Source organism: Erinaceus europaeus, chromosome 17 (genome assembly GCF_950295315.1).
Source record: "Erinaceus europaeus chromosome 17, mEriEur2.1, whole genome shotgun sequence".
Lineage (NCBI taxonomy): Eukaryota > Metazoa > Chordata > Mammalia > Eulipotyphla > Erinaceidae > Erinaceus > Erinaceus europaeus.
Window position 1 is genome coordinate 39,982,341 of NC_080178.1, and position 21,896 is coordinate 40,004,236.

General features: G+C 41.3%; 1 protein-coding gene across 6 annotated transcripts in view; it reads left to right on the plus strand.

Annotated features, from left to right (window-relative positions):
* CLNS1A (chloride nucleotide-sensitive channel 1A) overlaps positions 1 to 21,896 on the plus strand; it is a 59,791-nt gene that overhangs the window by 5,550 nt on the left and 32,345 nt on the right. For 3 of the 6 annotated variants that reach the window (XM_016191132.2, XM_060176702.1, XM_060176701.1), the window contains exons 3-6: positions 1,607 to 1,705; positions 2,249 to 2,356; positions 4,123 to 4,296; positions 6,067 to 6,155. In XM_016191132.2, coding sequence (XP_016046618.1) covers positions 1,607 to 1,705; positions 2,249 to 2,356; positions 4,123 to 4,296; positions 6,067 to 6,134 — 449 coding nt within the window. In that variant the 3' untranslated portion in view covers positions 6,135 to 6,155. Of the gene's footprint in view, positions 1 to 1,606; positions 1,706 to 2,248; positions 2,357 to 4,122; positions 4,297 to 6,066; positions 6,156 to 8,381; positions 10,051 to 21,896 lie in introns of those variants that run through there. The other 3 variants (XM_060176703.1, XM_007529700.3, XM_060176704.1) reach the window with 3 other exon arrangements.

Below are 21,896 nucleotides of genomic sequence, written 5' to 3' on the forward strand. Positions count from 1 at the left end.
CAGGAATCAAACTCAGGACCTCATGCTTGAGCGTCCAACGCTTTATCCACTGCACCACCTCTCAGACCACCCAATTTTATACTCTTAAACAGTGTATAAGAGACAATCCCATGAGTTTTCCTGCTGAGCTAGTAGTGCTCCTTCAATATGAGGCATTAATGTAGTTTCAAATATTAGATGACATTGGGGCCAGGCAGTGGCATACTTAGTTAAGTATTCCTATTACAGTGCACAAGGACCTAGGTTCAGGCTCCTGGTTCCTACCTGCAGGGGGAAAGCTTCACAGGTGGTAAAGCAGTGCTACAGGTGTTTCTCTGTCTTTCTCTCTCTCTGTCTTCCCCTCCCTCCTCAATTTCTCTCTGTTTGTAATAATTTTTAGGACTTCCATCAAGCCCTGATTTACTGAGTATTAATAACTAATACAGCTATCTGGAAGTTTTATTAAAGATTTATCTATCAGGGGGCAGATGGTGGCACACCTGGTTGAGCGTACATGTTACAGTGCACAAGGACCCAGGTTCGAGCCCCTGGTCCTCACCTGCAGGGGGAAAGCTTCATGGGTGGTGAAGTAGGGCTGCAGGTGTCTCACTGTCTCTCTCCTATCTCCCTTTTCCCCAACCCCTTAAATCACTTTTTTAAATCTGTGTTTAGATGCATACAACTCACATGTACTAAACTAATTTCTATCAAGTATGAAAATATAACCATGCTTTCTTTGGTCATTATTTTAAATAAAAATTAGTAAGTATTGTACCTCAGTATACAAACTCCTGTACAGGATGGCTATATGCTGAGGATTGTATAGTAGATACAGAATGTTTGTAGCAGTTTCCACTTTTACAAGCATTGTGTATTAGTTTTTTTCTTTTTTCCTTTATTGTACACTTTTTTCCTCGTCTGTAAATTGTTGAGGATGAGTCACATCTGTGTTTTAGAAAGTTCTGCTGAAACTTTAAAGGTGAAAGAATCAGTCAGTAATGAGATTTAACTGTTAGCATTCCTTACCCCCATATGACCCTGAAGTGGCCTATCTAGTGTTCCTAGGGTTCAGTGATGCAGTTATAATGAGAATAAAAAGACTATCCAGAGGAGGGTTTCTTTGTTTGTTTTCTTGCTGCATGAGTTCACTGCTCACAGCAAATTCTTTTCTTTTTTTCCCCAAAGAGGTAAAAGACCTTTTGGGGGGTGAGAGAATGAGGGAGGGAGGGTGAGGAAGAGATTCACGACAGAGCTGGTTCGGTGCATATAAAGCTTTTCCTTTGCATGGTGCTCCCATGTGACCAAGGGCTTGAACCAAGTGAATTATCTCCTGGCACACACACCCCACCTTATTTATTTATTTAGTTTTAATACAGAGAAAAGTTTAGAAGGGGGAAAGATACCTGCAGCACTGTTTTAACCGTTTGTGCAGCTTCCCCTCTGCAGGTGAGGACTGGAACTTGAACCTGAGTCCCCGAAGTCTTTTAGCTTTAAATTAGTCCATGTTGTATCAGTTTGAAGTGAAAATCGAATTTTAGTGTTTATATGTATCAATTAATATCTTCTATGCAATTTTGAGGGCCTTTTTTTTTTTTAAATAATACCAGTAAAATTACTCTCTTTCTAGAAGAATTAAGAGAATCTGTTGGTGAAGAAGAGGAAGACAGTGATGATGATGTGGAACCTATTGCTGAATTCAGATTTGTCCCTGGTGATAAGTCTGCGTGTGAGTGTCTTATGGAATTGATTCTTATTCTCCTCTGCCAAGCATTTCCTCCCACTGACAGACTTCCTTTATCCTCACTACCCCCATCTTTTTGCTTTTCCTTCACCAGACTCCTACTAATATCAGATTATGAATTCAGCAAGGGTGTTTTTGATTTGCTTTGTGAATCAGGAATCTGGTTGCTTTTATCAACATGATCCTCTTGACAGATGATTCCTAAATAGGAGCATCACAGTCATGACAGTATTAAAGTGGAAGGCCTGCGGGAAAGAAACTGGTGAGAGAAGCTCACCCTGATAGCAAGACTTTTCCCTCAGAAAATCCCAAATGACATGAAAACATTTCAGTAGTGTTTGTAATGAGCTCTAATTATTTTGTGCCTTGCCCATTGCCATCAAGCACTGTTGGGATGGATACTAGGGATCTGACAGGTTTAGTAAATATTATTTGCCTAATAAATTTATTTGCACTGATGCTTATTTCATTAAATGCTTCCTGTGCATTGATTAGAAAAATACTAATTAGTTTAATTTTTTTGTTCAGTGGAGGCAATGTTTACTGCAATGTGTGAATGTCAGGCTTTGCATCCAGACCCTGAGGATGAAGATTCAGATGATTATGATGGAGAAGAATATGATGTGGAAGCATATGGTTAGTGTGATGGATTATTTTTTTCTTAGTTAGAAAGGTATTTAAGGAGGTCAGGTGATGATGCACCAGGTTAAGTACACATAGTTCAAAGAACAGGGACCTGCACAGTGATCCTGGTTCAAGCCCCCAGCTCCCTACCTGCAGGGGGTCACTTCACAAGCAGTGTAGCAGGTCTGCAGATGTCTGTCTTTCTTTCTCTCCCCCACCCTTTCAATTTTTCTCTGTCCTATCCAATAAAATGAAAAAAATGACCACCAGAAGCAGTGGATTTATAGTGCTGGCACCGAGCCCCAGCAGTAACCCTGGTATTAAAAAAAAAAAAAAAAAGTATTTGGTGGTAGAACACCACCAAATACATTTTTTTTTAAATAAGTATGTTCTTCAGTATAGAGCATGTACTGTCTCAGAGTGAGTGGCCATATGTGTCTGCACAGTGAAATTATTGAGCACATGGTCATATTTTAAGAACAGATTGATTAGAAAATGATTTTATTTAGTTTTCCCCTTTGGGCTTTTTTTTTTTTTTTAATTTTTTATTAAGAAAGGATTAATGAACAAAAACATAAGGTAGGAGGGGTACAACTCCACACAATTCCCACCACCCAATCCCCATAACCCACCCCCTCCCATGATGGCTTTCCCATTCTCTAGCCCTCTGGGAGCATGGACCCAGGGTCGTTGAGTGTTGCAGAAGGTAGAAGGTCTGGCTTCTGTAATTGCTTCCCCGCTGAACATGGGCGTTGACTGGTCGGTCCATACTCCCAGTCTGCCTCTCTCTTTCCCTAGTAAGGTGTGTCTCTGGGGAAGCTGAGCTCCAGGACACATTGGTGGGGTCTTCAATCCAGGGAAGCCTGGCCAGCATCCTGGTGGCATCTGGAACCTGGTGATTGAAAAGAGAGTTAACATACGAAGTCAAACAATTTGTTGAGCAATCATGGATCCCAAGCTTGGAATAGTGGAGAGGAAGTGTTAGGGAGGTACTCACTGCAAACTCTAGTGTACTTCTGCTTTCAGGTATATATTTTGCAGTAGTTTATGGATACGTGTGAACATAAGCTCTCTCTCACAGAAACTGGTGTATATCTAGGTTATGGGACTTTGTTAGAAAGTGAACCACCTGAGATGAAATTAGAGTGTAATTATAAAAGGAAAGGTCTCACCCGAGTAATGAAGCTGAAGGGTTGTCATTCCACACGTGAAGTCTCTGGACACAGTCTGAGGTGAAGCATGTTGAGGTGGCAATCGTTGCGTTGTCTTTTTTTCTTTTTTGCCTTTGTTGCTTTCTTATGGTGTGCTTGGAATTGAACTTGGGATCCCATGCATATACTGTATGTGTTCTACCACTTAGCTATCTCCTGGCAGCCAGAATTTCTACTTTCTGAGAGGAATGTGTATTTTAATTCGGGAAAGGGAGGGTGGGGGGGGAGTAGAAATTAATATCAAATTTGTGTGTATTAATTTGTACAACTCCATGCTTTGGGATAATATGACTCCTGAAGTTAGACATACTCTCTTTTCCTTGTACATTTGATTCTTTGGGTAATACTTGTTTACTGACACATTATCTCTTGGACCCTCATCCTGCAGTATTGGGGCCTCTTCTTTGCATCTCTGTATTCAACAGGTGGCTATATGTATGTTAACTGAATATTGAAAAGTCCCTGCCTGCTGTTTTCTCTGTCCATTATTTTCAGTCAATGTATTATTAATAATGTTTTTATTCCTTAATAGTTTTATAATAGCTTAAAAGCTTTCTGTTTGTTTAGAACAAGGGCAGGGGGATATTCCTACATTTTACACCTATGAAGAAGGATTATCCCATTTAACAGCAGAAGGGCAAGCCACACTGGAGAGATTAGAAGGAATGCTTTCCCAGTCTGTGAGCAGTCAGTATAACATGGCCGGAGTTCGGACAGATGATTCATTACGAGATTTTGAAGGTGAGTATCCTTTTTATTCAGTGTGAGTAGTTTGTCACTTGGGCAGCAAGAAAAATTATAGAAAAGACATATAGGTCCTTTTAGAAATTCTAAGAGAAATCTCAAAAGTAATTATAGTAGAGGAAATAATGCAGAATTATGTAGAGTAGGAATTTTTTTCCAAGCTACAAAGTCTGTACATTGCAATTTTTTCTCAGTGTGGTATGGGGTAATGAAGATTGGCCATTCCCTAGACCAATCTGTCTTTCCTTCCTTTTCACCCTTTCCTTCCCTTTTCTTCCTTCTTTGAATAATGAAATATGGAGACATCATAGGATTTCAATAAATAGATTTCAATAAGAATTTTTTCCAATGGAAACAAAAGAGAATAAATATTTTTAAAAATACTTTTTTTTCAGTGTTGGGGAGATAGTATAGTGGTTATGCAGTAAGTCTTGCTGGATGTCCATGTAGTGGCATAACAAGGGGCCACAGGCAGAAACTAGTTTGTTGGTGGACTAAATAGCTGGTTAGTGGGGTTGTTGCATGGAGGTTATGAAATGGAGAAGGCAGCTATTAATATTTCTTTCCAGATGACTGTCTTCCTTAACTTCCTCATTTTTAAAAATAATATGAGGAGATTAAGGACACAAGTGAGAAACATACTTTGCTTGTTTTGTCTTTTCTACTGACTTAACTTTGTAAACTTTACAGGGAAAGAACTCGTATCTTTGGGGACACATAACAGGGTGTAAGGACCCCAGTTCAAGTTCCCATCAGTACGGGAAAAGCTTCACAAGTGGTAAAATAATACTGCAGGTCTCTATCTTTTCCTCTATATCTCCCTTTACCCTCTCAAATTTCTTTCTTTTTTTTTAATGTTATTGATGTTGTTTGGACAGGACAGAGAGATATGGAGAGAGGAGGGGGAGAGAAAGATAAGACACCTACAGACCTGCTTCACCACTTGTAAAGCAACCCCCCTGCAGGTGGGGAGCCAGGGGCTCAAACTGGGATTATTAGGCTGGTCCTTGCACTTTGCGCCATGTGCTCTTAATCCACTGTGCTACCACCCAGCCCACCCCCCCCCCCCAAATTTCTGTCTCATCCAAAATCAATAGTTTAAAAAAAAAAAAAAAAACTTTGAAGAAAAAATGTTGCAGCAAATTCCCATTATAGTTCTGTAGAGTTAACGTGGTGTTTACTGCATTTGAAACTGATAACCTATTGATCGAGTTGAGAGTTTCTGAGGTAAATGTTGAATACTTAGATCAATTTTAGGTTAGCCTAATTCCACAGATATTATTTTCCTTTCTTAGTTCCTTCACAGTTTAAATTTTCAAAAAAAAAAAAAGAATTACTCTTTTTTTTTTTTTTTTGCCTCCAGATCTCCGTGCCTGCACCATGAATCCACTGCTCCTGGAGGCAATTTTTTCCTCTTTTGTTGCCCTTGTTGTTTTAGCCTTGTTGTGGTTATTATTATTGTTGTTGATGTCATTATTGGATAGGACAGAGAAATCGAGAGAGAGGGGGAGAGAAAGATTGACACCTGCAGACCTGCTTAACCGCCTGGGAAGCAACTCCCCTGCAGGGGGGAAGGCAGGGGCTTGAACCGGGATCCTTAGGCCGGTCCTTGCACTTTTCACCATGTGCGCTTAACCTGCTGTGCTCCCACCCGACTCCCAGAAATAATTACTCTTACCACAGGGGGCACTGACTTCTTTCTGATGGAAACAAAAGCACACACTTCCTCACTGAAGTGCTTGATGTCAACCTTTCATTTTCCTGCAGATGGAATGGAGGTAGATACTGCACCCACAGTAGCTGGGCAGTTTGAAGATGCAGATGTTGACCACTGAAATAATGACTGCTGCTTTGATGTGAGTATATTCTGTCCTCCTTTGTCACTAAACATGAAAATCATGTGAAATAATTTCTATTTTCATAATCTGGGAGACTATAGATATAAAACAGTGTGAGGGGGAAAAAATCCCCCTCATAAAACAAGATCTGCATACAGTGATATTTAGGTTAACTAAATATTGAAAGTACATAGAAAACCAAAATTTGTCTATTTTCAGTAAGGACCTCCCCCCAACCTATTTGCTCTTTTTTATTATTATTATTTGGGAAGGGGGGGGACACTCCAGCACAATTGTACTACTTCCAGCAGACTCCGTTTTCTTTTTTATTTACTTCAGCTAGAAATAGAGGGGCAGGGGAGACCGATTTCACAGCACCACCACTGCTCTACTGTGTTTGTGACACCTGTATGCCGCTGGGAGCTTGAACTTGGGTTCTTGGGCTCAGACCAGCTGAGTCAGTCATCTCTAGGACCATTTTACTTTTTTTTTTTTTTCCTCTGACACCTGCACAACTTCATGACTTCTGCTGGACTTTTTAATTTTAACCTTTTAGATTTTTTTCCTTTCTGAGACAGGGTCAGTGTGGGAAGAGGAGACACCTATCACTGCTTCCCCATTCATGAAGCTTCCCCTTTGCATGGTGCTCCCATGTGGTTTCCAAGGACTCCTAGGTCTTCACATACAGTGTTCTCTATTGAGAGAACTATCTCCCACTCCCCAGCTGTCAAGTTCCCTATCATGTTCTGCATGGCTTGTGATTTATTTCAGATATTTTATACATTTCTTGAACAGAGAATAGAATCACTCTGTTAGTAAGGACTCTGAGAAAACGCACTAACATCTCACTAGTCATTACACAAATAGGGTATTCTTAGGATTCTTTATAATGAAATAAACAGAACTTAGCCACGGACTTTTTAAAAAAAAATTTTTAATTTATTCCCTTTTGTTGCCCTTGTTTTACTGTTGTAGTTATTACTGCTGTTGTTATTGATGTCATTGTCGTTAGATAGGACAGAGACAAATGGAGAGAAGAGGGGAAGACAGAGGGGAAGATAGACTCCTGCAGACCTGCTTCACTGCTTGTGAAGCGACTCCCTTGCAGGTGGGGAGTCGGGGGGCTGGAACCAGGATCCTTACACCGGTCCTTGTGCTTTGCACCACATGCACTTAACCCGCTGTGCTACTGCCCGACACCCCCAGACTTTATTTTTATTTTACTTATTTTTTGATAGGTAGGACAGAGAGAAGTTGAAAGGGGAGCGGGAGGTAGAGAGAGAGAGAGAGACACCCGTAGCACTGCTTCACCACTTGTGAAGCTTCTGAAAGTGGGGACCAGGGGATTGAATCCTGATCCTTGTGTATGTTGATGTGTGCACTCAACTGGGTGTGCCACCACCCAGCCCCCAGCTTGTCTCATGTCTAATGATGATTTATTTTTATTTATTTTTTTTTATAGTAGAATCATCTTTTTTCATTTTATTTTTGTTTTTACTTTAGAAGGAGGCAGCAAAGGCAGAAAGGCAGCGAGAGAGAGAGAACAATACCAAACTTTTCTTCAGTGCTAGGGGAGGGGTGAGCTTGAACCTGGGTTACACACATGACAAAGCAGCACGCTATACAAAGGAGCTAGTAGACTTCTTTTTTTTTTCTTTTTACACCAAAACACTACTCAACTCTGGCTGATGGTGGTGCAGCGTATTGAACTTGTGACTTTCATTAGAGAATCATTATTCATTAGAGAATCTGTAATTGCTGCTCTAGTTCAAATATGATTAATTTTTTTTTAATTTTTTATATTTATTTTTTCTTTTTGTTGCCCTTTTTATTGTTTTAGTTATTATTGATGTCATCGTTGTTAGATAGGACAGAGAGGCGGAGAGAAAGATAAGACACCAGCAGACCTGCTTCACTGCCTGCAAAGTGACTCCCCTGCAGGTGGGAAGCCGGGGGCTGGAACTGGGATCCTTATGCTGGTCCTTGCGCTTTGTGCCATGTGCACTTAATCTGCTGCGCTACTGCCCGATTCCCAGATAATTAATGTTTTTACCAGTTCATTATCGGGATAATTGACCTGATTTCCAAAGTGTCCAAATTTTAGTCTTTAAAGCTGTGTTTGTTCTAGAGCAATAAATACAGAGCAGTTAGAGTGTTTATATATTCATTAGAAATTTCTTAACATGATATTTTGTAAACAATAGCCATTACTATCATAAGCACTCTCAACTTTTTGTTTTTCAGATTCTGCACATAGGTATAAGCAAGAACTAGGTGCCTCTTCTATTGTGGAGTGGGTGTTGATGAGAGTCTTTTTCCTTCTTCAGAAGCTCACCTGACCCAGTTCTTTCTTGAGACAGATTATACTGAGGCAACAAGTTTTCAACAACAGCTAAGAAAACTATGACCTTTATTAACAAAGGTGAATTCATTTTATCAAGAGGTTATTTGTAGCTTATTATTTATCCCAAAACTTTGTCTAGCTAACCTGTGAGTAGACCTATAAGCCCTTTTACTATATGCATTTTCTTTTAATCTAACAGGCCTATTTACTAATGCTCAGGAGTATGATGGTACAGTAGATAGGATGGGAAAGAAGGAAGTTGAATCTAAAATATACCCTTTTACAGTGTTAAGGATACCTTTTTCCGTAAAAAGAGAGAGGGAGGAGGAAGGGAAGGAGAGAGAAAGACATCTCAGAGAAACTTCTGCTTATTCTCCACAGGGGAAAGGATCTTCGGGACTCAGATTAATTTATTGAGGCACCTCTAGGTAGCCTTTTCAGATACAGCCTAGCTACACAGACTAGCTTTTACCCCCTTTTACTCTATTCCATCAATCTGTTATTTTATAACATAGGCTATACTTGAAATTTTCAACCTGAGTCAATTTCTGTAATGGAACAATGAAATTGGGATGAGTCCTCCAAGTACTTTAGGTGATAATTGTTTTGTCTTTTTGTGATAGCTTCATAAATCTAGAATTTTTATATTACTGTGTTCCTGAATAATATCATTAATAATAATTTTTTTAAAAAAATCAGTCTTGGCAAGGGCTGTGCTATGGTGCACCTGGTTCCTGTTTAAGTGTATACATTGCCATTAATAAGGACTTGGGTTTGAGCCCCATTCCCACAAGTGGTGAAGCAAGTACTACTGCAGGTGTGTGTCTGTCTCTTTCCCTCTCGGGTCTTTCCTCTCAGTTTCTCTGTCCTATCAAATAACTAGAAAAGGGGGTGGGGGAAAAGTGGCTGATGGAGCAGTGGATTCATAGTACCAGCACCAAGCCCCAGCAATAGCCCTGGTGAAAATATAAACAAATGGGAGTCGGGCTGTAGCGCAGCGGGTTAAGCGCAGGTGGCGCAAAGCACAAGGACCAGCATAAGGATCCCGGTTCGAACCCCGGCTCCCCACCTGCAGGGGAGTCGCTTCACAGGCGGTGAAGCAGGTCTGCAGGTGTCTATCTTTCTCTCCACCTCTCTGTCTTCCCCTCCTCTCTCCATTTCTCTCTGTCCTATCCAACAACAACAACAACAATAATAACTACAACAATAAAACAACAAGGGCAACAAAAGGGAATAAATAAATAAAATAAATATTAAAAAAAAAAAAAGAAAATATAAACAAATAAATATTAATGCTAGCAAGGGGCCAGGCAGTGGTACACTTGGTGTCTCTTTTTCTTTTTCTATATCCTCCTCCCCCCAATTACTCTGTCTCTAGCAAAAAATAAATAAAATAAAGAATATTGGAAAATAAAATAAAAATAATAAATAAAATAAAAATATTGGATAAAGCATTGGACTCTCAAGCATGAGGTACTGAGTTCAGTTACACATATACCAGTGTGATGTCTGGCTCTTTCTCTACCTTGCTAATTTTCAGTAAGTAAATAAAGTATTTTTAAAAGCAAATATAGGTAAATTCCATTTTATTGTCATAAATTCTGCATTTAAAAAAATTACTGAGTGATACAAAGAAAAACTGTTCAGTTCTAGCTTATGGTGGTGCTGGGGATTGAACCTGGGACCTTACAGCCTCAGGGAGGAACATCTTGCATAATCTCTATGCTATCTTCCCAGTTCAAATTTTGTATTTTTTATAAGTTTAAAGTTAGTTTCTCCAATAGCATTAGCTTACAGTGTTTTCTTTTTTTTTTTTTTTTTTTACAGTGTTTTCTAATACATAATGCTGTTGCACATTTAACCATACATAGCATATTGTACATATTTTCATCATGCCTGGGAAACAAAAAGGATATATGACTGGCTTTATTTCTATATTTTTGTGGTTCCAGTCAGTGGTATGAAACCAAACCCCCACTGTATATCTGAGGTACCTGTATATATCCTCCTAAAATAACAGTAGAGCTTTTATTGTAAAAACAGGATAGTGCATCAATTTAAGTTCATGAAAGTATGTCCAAAATTATCAGCTTAAATAACTTGAATGAGCTGTGAAGGGTGAAATAAATCAGACTCGTAAGATAGGAACCTAGGGGTGGTTTACATAAGGTGTTATGATTCTGCTGCTGTTCAACTGACCTCTTATTTCCAGTTCTTTGCGTCATTATCTTCTTGTGTGGCACCATGTGCTTTAGTTGCCAGTGACAGAGACACAGTATCTGGACCCTTCTGTTTCTGCATTGGGGGCTGGGTGGTGGGGTGGCACTACAGCTACCCAGATTCTCACAGTGGCAGATGACCCCAAATGGGAACAATGCTTGGATCCTGGCTTGAATAAAATTCGCATTAGTAAAAGACATATGGAGGAATACTTATTGCAACCTAATTTGAGAAAACAGAATAATCAAACAGAATAATCTCAGTATCTATAATTAGGATTTTGTCAGTTATTTACAGGACATCTCTGATGGAAAACTAAAAACCCAACCCCTAGAGCCTCAAACCCTGTTTGGAAATATGGTTTCTCTAGAGATAAACAAATTAAATAATAATTGAAATAATTAGGGTGGACTCTAATCCACTGTTACTGGTGACATGATAAGAAGGGACACAGGCATGAGCACAGAAAGAATATGTGAAAATGTATTAATAGATTTACAATTCAAGGGGTGGTTAAGTGCACATAGTACTAAGTGCAAGATCTGCACAAGGATCCGGGTTTGAGTCCTCAGCTTGAAGCAGGTCTGCAGGTATCTGTCTTTTTCTTTCTTCCTCTCTACGTCCCCCATCTCTCAATTTCTGTCCTTTCCAAGAAAAAATGGGGGAAAGATGGCTGCCAGGAGCAGTGCATTTTGTAGTGCTGGCACCAAGCCCCAATGATAACCTTAGAGGCAAAAAAAAAAATACAATTCAAGGAGTGCCCAGAAGCCAGAGATAAGCAGTGTTTTGTGGAGGGGGGAAAAAAGGAAAGAAAAAAAAAAAGTGCACAAAGTGCAAGGACTGGAGTAAGGATCCTTGTTGAGCCCCCGGCTCCCCGCCTGCAGGGGTGTCACTTCACCGGCGGTGAAACAGGTCTGCAGGTGTCTCTCTTTCTCTCCCCCTCTCTGTCTTTCCCTCCTCTCTCCATTTCTCTCTGTCCTATCCAACAACAATGACAGCAATAATAATAATAACTACTACAAGGGCAACAAAAGGGAATAAATACTTTTAAAAAAAAAAGCATGTGATACATACCAATATACTTAAGTGCAACCAAGAATGAAAAGTAATAGAAAAAGTGGAAGTTCCCTTTATATTCCTTCCAGTCCCATCTCTTTCAGATATGACCACTATTTTAAATTTGGTACATAACTATGTGTGTGTATTTTGTTACACATGCATTTTTCCTATAAAAATATTAGGTTGCATGTTTTTAACTTTTTCTCTGGTGTATCAAGAGTACTGAAGTACATACAGTTTGGTAAAGGCAGTTCTGTAGTACTAATAATCCAGTATTCTCTTGATGATCATTTAAGTTCCCAGTTATTCATCACTAAAGTAGTGTTGCAGTGACATTTATTATTACACCAGAGCCCTGCTTCACTCTGGCATGTATGAAAGTGCCAGGGAATGAACGTGGACCTTTGAGTCACAGACTATGTTTCTGGACTAAGGAAACAACGTAATGGTGATGCAAAGACTCATGCCTGAGGCTCTGAGGTCTCAGATTCAATCACTAGCACCACCCTTAGAGAATGGGCTCTGGTTTCTCTCTGCCTTTCTCTGTCATTAAAATAAAGTATTTTAACTAAGTATGTTTCCCACCCTGATTCATATGCCTTTATTTCTGTTAACCCCAGGAATATAATTTTCATTTGTGAATAGGAGGCGGCTCAGCATGTAAAGTGAATGCTTGGATGTGAGGCATTCCCAGTGTTGCATGTGACTTTAGTGTCACTTTAGTCTTTTTTTTTTTTTTTTTGCCTCCAGAGTTATTGGTGCTAGCACTAAGAATCCACTGCTCCTGGTGCCTTTTTCTTTTTGTTTGTTTGTTTTATTGGAATAGCAAGGGAGAAAAAAAAAGTAGGCACCTGCAGACCTGCTTCACTGCTTGTGAAGCACCTCTCTGCAGATGGAGAGCAGGAGCTCCAACCCAGATTCTTGCACAGGTCCTTATGCTTTGGTCCTATGTGTACTTAAGTCTTTCTCAAAATAAAGGAGTCTTTAAAAAATGTATTGGGAGGAGTCAGGCGGTATCGCAGTGGGTTAAGCGCACGTGGCGCGAAGCGCAAGGGCCGGCTTAAGGATCCCGATTTGAGCCCATGGCTCCCCACCTGCAAGGGAGTCACTTCACAAGTGGTGAAGCAGGTCTGCAGGTGTCTTTCTCTCCCCCTCTCTGTCTTCCCTTCCTCTCCCCATTTCTCTCCTATCCAACAACATCAATAACCACAACAATGTTAAACAACAAGGGCAACAAAATGGAAAACAAATAAATATTCAAAAAATTAAAAAGCTGTATTGGGGGCTGTGTGGTAGCATACCCAATGAGCACAAGGACCCCAGTTCAAGCCTATGGTCCCCACCTGCAGAATGGTGAGGCATGTCTGAAGGTGTCAGTCTTTCTTCCTTTCTACTTCTTCCCTCTCAATTTATCTCTACTATTCAACAAAATAGAAAAAAAGAGACAGAATCTGAAGTAGGAAGTTGTGGCATAATTGTTTTGATAGGGTCAGTCAGTAAGAAGTTACTGCAGTCATCTGAACAAGAGTTTGTAGGTGGTGGGTTGACTCAGCTCCACTAGGAAGCCATATTGAGAAACATGGACACCTGCCCTAAGAGAAACACTTGTATACAAGAAGACAAACAACAATATTTATTGAACTACTGCTTAGAGTTGATAAGGGCAGCCAGGGAGAATGCTCAGTGGATTTGCTATAAGAGATCCTGTGTTTGAGCTCCAACACCTACAGAGCTGATTGGTGCTCTGGTTAAAAGAAGACAGATGTTTCAGTAGGTCCTACTTGTGATTCTAGCCCTGACATATGAGAGAGCCACAGCATTGGGGGGAAGCACTGAGCTATTTAAGCCCATGGAGAGGTAAAAAAAATGTCACTCATTAGATATGGAGCTTTTTCTACCAAGTTGCAGATGTTACCATGATGCCAACCTGGCTTTCCTGGGCAGACGACCTCACCAATGTGTCCTGGAACACCACCTCTCCCTGCCCCACTAGGGAAAGAGAGAGACAGGCTGGGAGTATGGATCAACCTGCCAATGCCTGTGTTCCGCAAAGAAGCAATTAAAGAAGCCAGACCTTCCACCATAGTCATCCTGGGTCCATACTCCCGGAGGTAATAAAGAATAGGAAAATTTTGAAGGTAGGGGATGGTAGAAGTTGTATAGAGTTGTACCACTCTTGTTCTATGGTCATATTGATAATACATATATATAATACCACCCATCAGTACACTGGATCAACTGTGAAGTGTGAAATAAAACTAGATTTGCCAGTTTGAGTTGTCTGCTAGGCACAGGTAGCACTGTCTACTGTACCAAGGAGTCTGGAGTTCAGGACAGGTGTACAAACTTGATGGGGTAGATCTGGCAGTTGTTAGGATATAGTTATTAAAAAGTCTCAAGACTATCTAAAATTAGGAGTAAATATAGAGTTTAGGGAACTGATCCCTGGGAAACTCACCATTTAGTTTGAGGAGAAAAAGAAGAAACTAAGGTCTGGAAGCAGGTGAAGTGTCTTCAGGATAGAGCAGCCTCTTGTATCAAGTGTTGCTGGTAGACAAGAGGGATGAGAACTTAATTATGAGGTCATTGGCAGCTTTGACAAGAATTTCAGTGTTGAAGACTTGGCGAGGGGGTGGGGAAACTGCATGGTGATTATGCAAAAGACTCATACCTGAAGCTCCAAAGTCCAAGGTTCAATCCACAGTACCACCATAAGCCTGAGCTGAGCAGTGCTCTAGTTTTCCTTTCTCTTTCTCATTAAAAGATTAAATAAAATAAAAGAATTTTTTTTCCTTTTTTTTTTTTTTTCCTCCAGGGTTATTGCTGGGCTCGGTGCCTGCACCATGAATCCACCGCTCCTGGAGGCCATTTTTCCCCCTTTTGTTGCCCTTGTTGTTGTAGCCTCGTGGTTATTATTATTGCCATTGTTGATGTTGTTTGTGTTGGATAGGACAGAGAGAAATGGAGAGAGGAGGGGAAGACAGAGAGGAGAGAAAAATAGACGCCTGCAGACCTGCTTCACCACCTGTGAAGCAACTCCCATGCAGGTGGGGAGCCGGGGGCTCGAACCGGGATCCTTAAGCCGGTCCTTGTGCTTTGTGCCACATGCACTTAACCCACTGTGCCACCGCCAGACCCCCTAAAAGAATATTTTTAAAAAATTGTAGCCAACCTGCTCTCACCTTTATTGTCAGCACCTTGATGGACTCTGTTTCTAACCTGAATGCTTCAAAAGAAAACAAACTCCCACCACCACATCTGCTTCCTTAACTTTTCTTTTGCCCAGATCAACCTTTTACTTGTTAGTGATCTAATATTAATTTACAAAATTACATGTCACACCATTCCTACCCTGAGTTCTGAGCCCCAATCCCACCATTGCAAACCTCTGCAGTTCACCCAAGGTTGCAGACATGAGTTAACTATCATCTCTACAACTATCTGTCTAGAGGGGTGAAGAGGTGCACACTTGGTTGAGTGCACATTACAGTGCACAAGGATCTAGGTTCAATTTCCCAGTCCCTACCTGCAGGGGAAAAGCTTTGCAAATGGTGAAGCAAGGCAGCAGTTGTCTGTCTCTCCCTCTGTCTCCCCCTACCCTCTCGATTTCTGACTGTGTCTATCCAATAAATAAAGGGGAAAAAAAAACTGTCTATATTTGAACATAATTGCCTGTTTTCTTCCCGATCCAGTCCTCTTTTCTCCTCCAGGCCACTTCATGACCCTACATCCAAATGTTCCTCCCTTTTCCCTCTTCTCTATGGGTACTGATGGAGCTGGAGGATCAGAACCTTCTCATTCTCTTCCTCCTATCACTTCTCCTCCACTGGGAGTATGGATCAAAATTATTTTGGGGTGCAGAGGTAGGAGTTCTGGCTTCTGTAATTGCATCTTTGCTGAACATAGGCGCTGGCAGGTCATCCCATACCCCTAGCTCATTTCTCAGATCAACCTTTTCTCCTGTTGCTGTGAGTGATCCCTGTGTCCTTGCTAAGGGCAATCATGCATTAATTCTATAGAGCTGAAAACTCCTTTTCCTATAACATTTTTTCCTTTTTTTCCTCCTCCAGGGTTATTGCTGGGCTCGGTGCCTGCACCATGAATCCACCGCTCCTGGAGGCCATTTTTCCCCCTTTTGTTGCCCTTGTTGTAGCTTCATTGTGGTTATTATTATTGCCCTTGTTGACGCAATTCGTTGTTGGATAGGACAGAGAGAAATGGAGAGAGGAGGGGAAGACAGAGAAGGGGAGAGAAAGATAGACACCTGCAGACCTGCTTCACCGCCTGTGAAGCGACTCCCCTGCCGGGGGCTCGAACCGGGATCCTTACGCCGGTCCCTGCGCTTTGCGCCACGTGCGCTTAACCTACTGCGCCACTGCCCGACCCCCTTTTTTTTTTTTTTAATTTTAAATTGCTACTAGGGTTATCACTGGGACTTAGAGCCTGCATGACCAATTCATCATTCCCAGTGTCTTTATGGGTGACTGAGTTTAAGAGTTTGTTTTTTAAGATGAGAAAGCTATCAGGAAAGGCAGGGGGTAGCATAATGGTTATGCAAAGATTCAGTCCCTAGTACCACAAGCCAGAGCTGAGCAGTGCTCTGGTAAAAAACTATCAGGACATTTGTGTATGGGAAATAACTAATAGGGGCTGACACACCTGGTAAAGCACATATATTACTGTGTGCAAGGGTGCCAGTTCAAGATCCCAGTCCCCACCTCCAGGGAGAAAGAAGCTTTAGAAGTGGTAAGATAGTACAAGAAAAACTTTTCTTTACAGCAAAACTTTTTTAAAGTTTTTTTTTTATTATTATTATCTTTATTGGGTAGAGACAGCCAGAAATTGAGAGGGAGAGAGACAGACACCTGTAGCACTCTGTCACCATTGTTAAGCTTTCCCTCTGCAGGTGGGAAGCAGGGGCTTGAACCTGGGTCCTTGCACACTGTAGTGTGTGTGCTCAACCAGGTGCACCACCACCCAGCCCAACAGCAAAGCTTTTTGAAAGGACTATCCTACTGCACTCTCCAATTTTTGTTTTGTTTCACATTTGAGTGAAATTAGAAAGCAGTTGGTATTTAATCAAGTTATGCTTAAGCTATGTGAATACAATGAACAGATAAAGGTATAAGGGTGTTGAGAGTAAGCAAGCGTGGGGCTAGGTGCCCGCACTAAGAAACCACTGCTCCTGGGAGTCGGGCTGTAGCACGGCTGGTTAAGCTTAGGTGGCACAAATCACAAGGACCTGCGTAAGGATCCCCGGCTCCCCACCTGTAGGTGGTGAAGCAGGTCTGCAGGTGTCTATGTCTCCCCCTCTCTGTCTTCCCCCTCCTCTCTCCATTTCTCTGTCCTATCCAGCAACGATGACATCAATAACAACAATAATAACTACAACAATAAAACAAAAAAGGCAACAAAAGGGAATTAAAAGTATTTTTAAAAAAAAGTGGTGCAGGAGGTGGCGCAGTGATAAAGCTTTGGACTCTCAAGCACGAGGTCCCGAGTTTGATCCCCGGCAGCACGTGCCAGAGTGATGTCTGGTCCTTTCTCTCTCCTGTCTGTCTCATAAATTAATAAAATCTTTAAAAAAAAGAAAGAAAGAAACCACTGCTCCTGTGACTTTTTTTTTGTACAGAAAGAAATTGAGAGGGGAAGAGAAAATAGAAAGACACTTGCAGAGGGAGTTGGGCGGTAGCGAAGCAGGTTAAGCACACGTGGCGCAAAGTGCAAGGATCAGTGTAAGGATCCTGGTTCTAGCCTCCGGCTCCCCACCTGCAGGGGAGTCACTTCACAAGTGGTGAAACAGGTCTGCAGGTGTCTTTCTCTCCCCCTCTCTGTCTTCCCCTCCTCTCTCTATTTCTCTCTGTCCTATCCAACAACATCAACGACATCAATAATAATGACTGCAACAATGAAACAAGGGCAACAAAAGGGAATAAATATATAAAAAAAAAGACACTTGCACACCTGCTTCACTGTAAAGTGGCCCCCTCCAGGTGGGGGGGGGGACTTGAACTGGGATCCTTGTGCAGGTCCTTGATCTTTGTAATATGTGTGTTTAACCCTATGTGCCACCACCTGGTCCTTAAGAGTACTTGAGAGTGGAGGGTAGGTAGCATAATGGTTATGCAAAGAGACTCTTCATGCCTGAGGCTCCAAAGACCCAGGCTTAATCCCCCCCCCCCCCCCCACCATAAACCAGCACTGAGAAGTGCTCTGGTTAAAAAAAAAAAAAGAGTACTTGAGAGATGTGAAACAGTGGTGGTGTCAATGACTAACACTCTCCACAGGGATCAAGGACTCACTGGAGATGAGGTGCTAGAATTAGTGAGCTGGAAAGGGCCTAGTACTTGGAGAGTAGATTGAGCTCATGGAAGAGGCTGAACTACTGGCAATAAGTTCAAAATTATGACCAAAGTGGTCATAATTTTTTTATTCTAGGGAAGAATAAAAAAATAATAATAATCAAAGGGGGGGCAGGTGGTATTGCAGCGGGTTAAGCACACCATAGTACAAAGTGCAAGAATTGGCATAAGGATCCTGGTTTGAGCCCCCAGCTCTCCACCTGCAGGGGAGTCACTTCACAAGCGGTGGAAGCAGGTCTGCAGGTGTCTATCTTTCTCTCCCCCTCTGTCTTGTCCTGCTCTCTTGATTTCTCTCTGTCCTATACAACAACAAGAGCAACAAATTGGAAGAATGGCCTCCAGGAGCAGTGGATTTGTAGTGCAGGTACTGAGCCCCAGTGATAACCTTGGAGGCAAAAAAAAAAAAAAAAAACAGGGGTGGGGGTATAGCATAATGGTTATGCAAAGAGACTTTCATGCCTGAGGCTCTCAAGTCCCAGGTTCAATCCCCCACACCACCATAAGCCAGAGCTGAGCAGTGCTCTGGTAAAAAAAAAAAAACAGGCCTTTCAGTTCAGCTAATGGACTCAGGCCAAGACACTGACTCAGGCCAACACCTTTGTGGGAAGTGAAATATGAGAGGCTGTCAAAATAACTCCCTAGGATAGTGCACTGCTTTGCCATGTGCACAACCCAGGCTCAAGCCCATATTGCTCTGAAGAAAGCTTTGGTGCTGTAGTCTCCTTCATTCACTGTCTATCTTGAAACGAAACAAAACACTAAAAAGTGTCACTGGTTTAGTGCTGTATACAGAAACTAAGGTTGTTTAGTTTGTTTTGTTGTTCTTTGAAGCCAGCGCCTCAAGCATGCACAATTTTACCAGGCCTCTTTTATATTCAGAAACCAATTTCCCATATTTGGAATGAAACCTGGGCCTTGTACATGGCAAGGCATGTGCCTTACCTGGTAAGCTAACTTGCCAACCCTGCAACTGCTTTCTTCTTTTTTAAAATATATTTTATTGCATATGAGAGTTTCACATTAGACATGTAGATATTAGGCATACAAGTCCAAAGTTCTACCATCATGCTATCTCTTAGGCCCACGAAACTAAATTCTTAAGGGGATGAGAGGACTGTACAATAGTTAACTACAATAAGAAACACCCAAGTATCAGAAGGCACTAAGACTAAGAATACAGTCTACAGGGTGGGGGTGACAGCATAATGGTTATGCAAACAGACTCTCATGCCTGAGGCTCCTAAGTCCCAGGTTCAATCCTCCGTACCACCATAAGCCAGAGCTGAGCAGTGCTCTGGTGTTTCTATGTGTGTGTCTCTCTCTGCATCTCTCTCAAAAAAAAAATAATAATAATAAAAAAATTTAAAAAAAAAGAATACAGTCTACAATGTTTTTTTATCTATGTGGAATATAGACAACTAGAACATAAATGTGTGCACGTGTACACACACAGCAGTTGCTACCACCCTGTCTCTTAAGACTGAGCTATCTATGGTGGCTATCTATGGAGCCAGGGGGCACAGGACTTTGATGCTATGTGTGGTGTGGAACTATACCCTTTTAAACATATCCTGTAAACCACTATTAAATTGCTATTAAGAAGTAAGGGGCCAGACACTGCACATGGTTAAGCACACATATTACCATGTGCAAGAACCAGGGTTCAAGTCCCCGGTCCTCACCTGCAGGGGTAAAGCAGTGCTGTAGGTGTTGATATATCTCTCCCCCTTTCCATCCCCACTTGGGACAAGGACATAATTGGCATATGGCTGACATCAACCTATAAGCATTCTTCGAGCTTAAGAAAACCCACAAAGGGGGAGTCGGGCTGTAGCGCAGCGGGTTAAGCGCAGGTGGCGCAAAGCACAAGGACCGGCATAAGGATCCCGGTTCGAACCCCGGCTCCCCACCTGCAGGCGAAGCAGGTCTGCAGGTGTCTATCTTTCTCTCCTCCTCTCTGTCTTCCCCTCCTCTCTCCATTTCTCTCTGTCCTATCCAACAATGACAACAACAATAATAACTACAACAATAAAACAACAAGGGCAACAAAAGGGAATAAATAAAATATTAAAAAAAAAAAAAAACCCACAAAGGAATGTAAATTGTACGAACCTTTGTGGAGAACAGTCTGGAGAACTCTCAGAAGACTAGAAAGGGACCTACCCTATGATCCTGCAATTCCTCTCCTGGGGATATATCCTAAGGAACCCAACACATCCATCCAAAAAGATCTGTGTACACATATGTTCTTGGCAGCACAATTTGTAATAGCCAAAACCTGGAAGCAACCCAGGTGTCCAACAACAGATGAGTGGCTGAGCAAGTTTTGGTATATATACACAATGGAATACTACTCAGCTGTAAAAAATGGTGACTTCACCGTCTTCAGCCGATCTTGGATGGACCCTGAAAAATTCATGTTGAGTGAAATAAGTCAGAAACAGGATAGATACGGGATGATCTCACTCTCAGCCCGAAGTTGAAAAACAAGATCAGAAAAAAAAAAAAAAAAAACACAAGTAGAACCTGAAATGGAATTGGCATATCGCACCAAAGTAAAAGACTGGGGTGGGGGTGGGTGGGAGGGGAGAATACAGGTCCAAGAAGGATGACAGAGGACCTAGTGGGGGTTGTATTGTTATATGGGAAACTGGGGAATGTTATGCATGTACAAACTATTGTATTTACTGTTGAATGTAAAATATTAATTCCCTAATAAAGAAAATTAAAAAAAAAAAACCCAAAGGATTGTGGGTACATCAGAACTTATTAAGAGTGTATATTCTGGAAATGCCCTCTCTGTTCCTGTGTACTCTAGGTACCTGCTTGCCTCAAGTTACAGCTTTTTTTGAAGAAAAAAATTAAAAGATATTGTTATAACTTTTAATTTTTTTCTTCAAAAAAGCTGAAACTTGATTTTTGTGTGATAAAGACTTATGGGTGGGGGAAGATAGCATAATGGTTATGCAGAGACTCTCATGCTTGAGCCTCTGAAGTCCTAGTTTCAATCCCCTGCACCACCAGAAGCCAGAGCTAAGCAGTGCTCTGGTTTAAAAAGAAAGGAAAAGGGAGTCAGGTGGTAGCTCAGAGGGTTAAGCACAAGTGGCACAAAGCTCAATGACCAGTGTAAAGATCCTGGTTTGAGCCCTGGCTCCCCACCTGTAGGGGAGTCACTTAGGCGGTGAAGCAAGTCTGCAGGTGTCTATCTTTCTCTCCCCCTCTGTCTTCCCCTCCTCTCTCCATTTCTCTCTGTCCTGTCTAACAACGACGACATCAATAGCAACAATAATAACTACAACAACAATAAAATGAATAAGGGCAACAAAAGGGTAAATAAATATATCTTTAGGCCAAATACAATAGAGACTGCATCTAGCCACTGCCACAATTTTATGTACTTTACTTTTTAAAATAGAAACTACTACCAAACATGTTTGCAAGTTCAAGAGTCCATGATCATCTTATTGGGTTGATGATCAGCAGTGTGGCTCAATTTGCAGATAGAAAGATCCTATGACTAAGCAACACTTAAATTTCCTGGCAATTTATCAGTTCCTTAATTGATTATTACAGTGTTAAGTCTCACCTCATTTTTTTTTTTCTCTTTACTTTGAATTCTAATCCTGACTATATAGTGGGTTTTCTTTTGAGAAGAAACCTTTTGTGGCCTGTACTTTTAATTAAAAGTAACATACATACAATAAAAAAAGTTTCTAATAGAGGAAAACCTAAAGATTATTTAAGGCTAAAAGTCCAGTTTGTTAGTATCTAAGA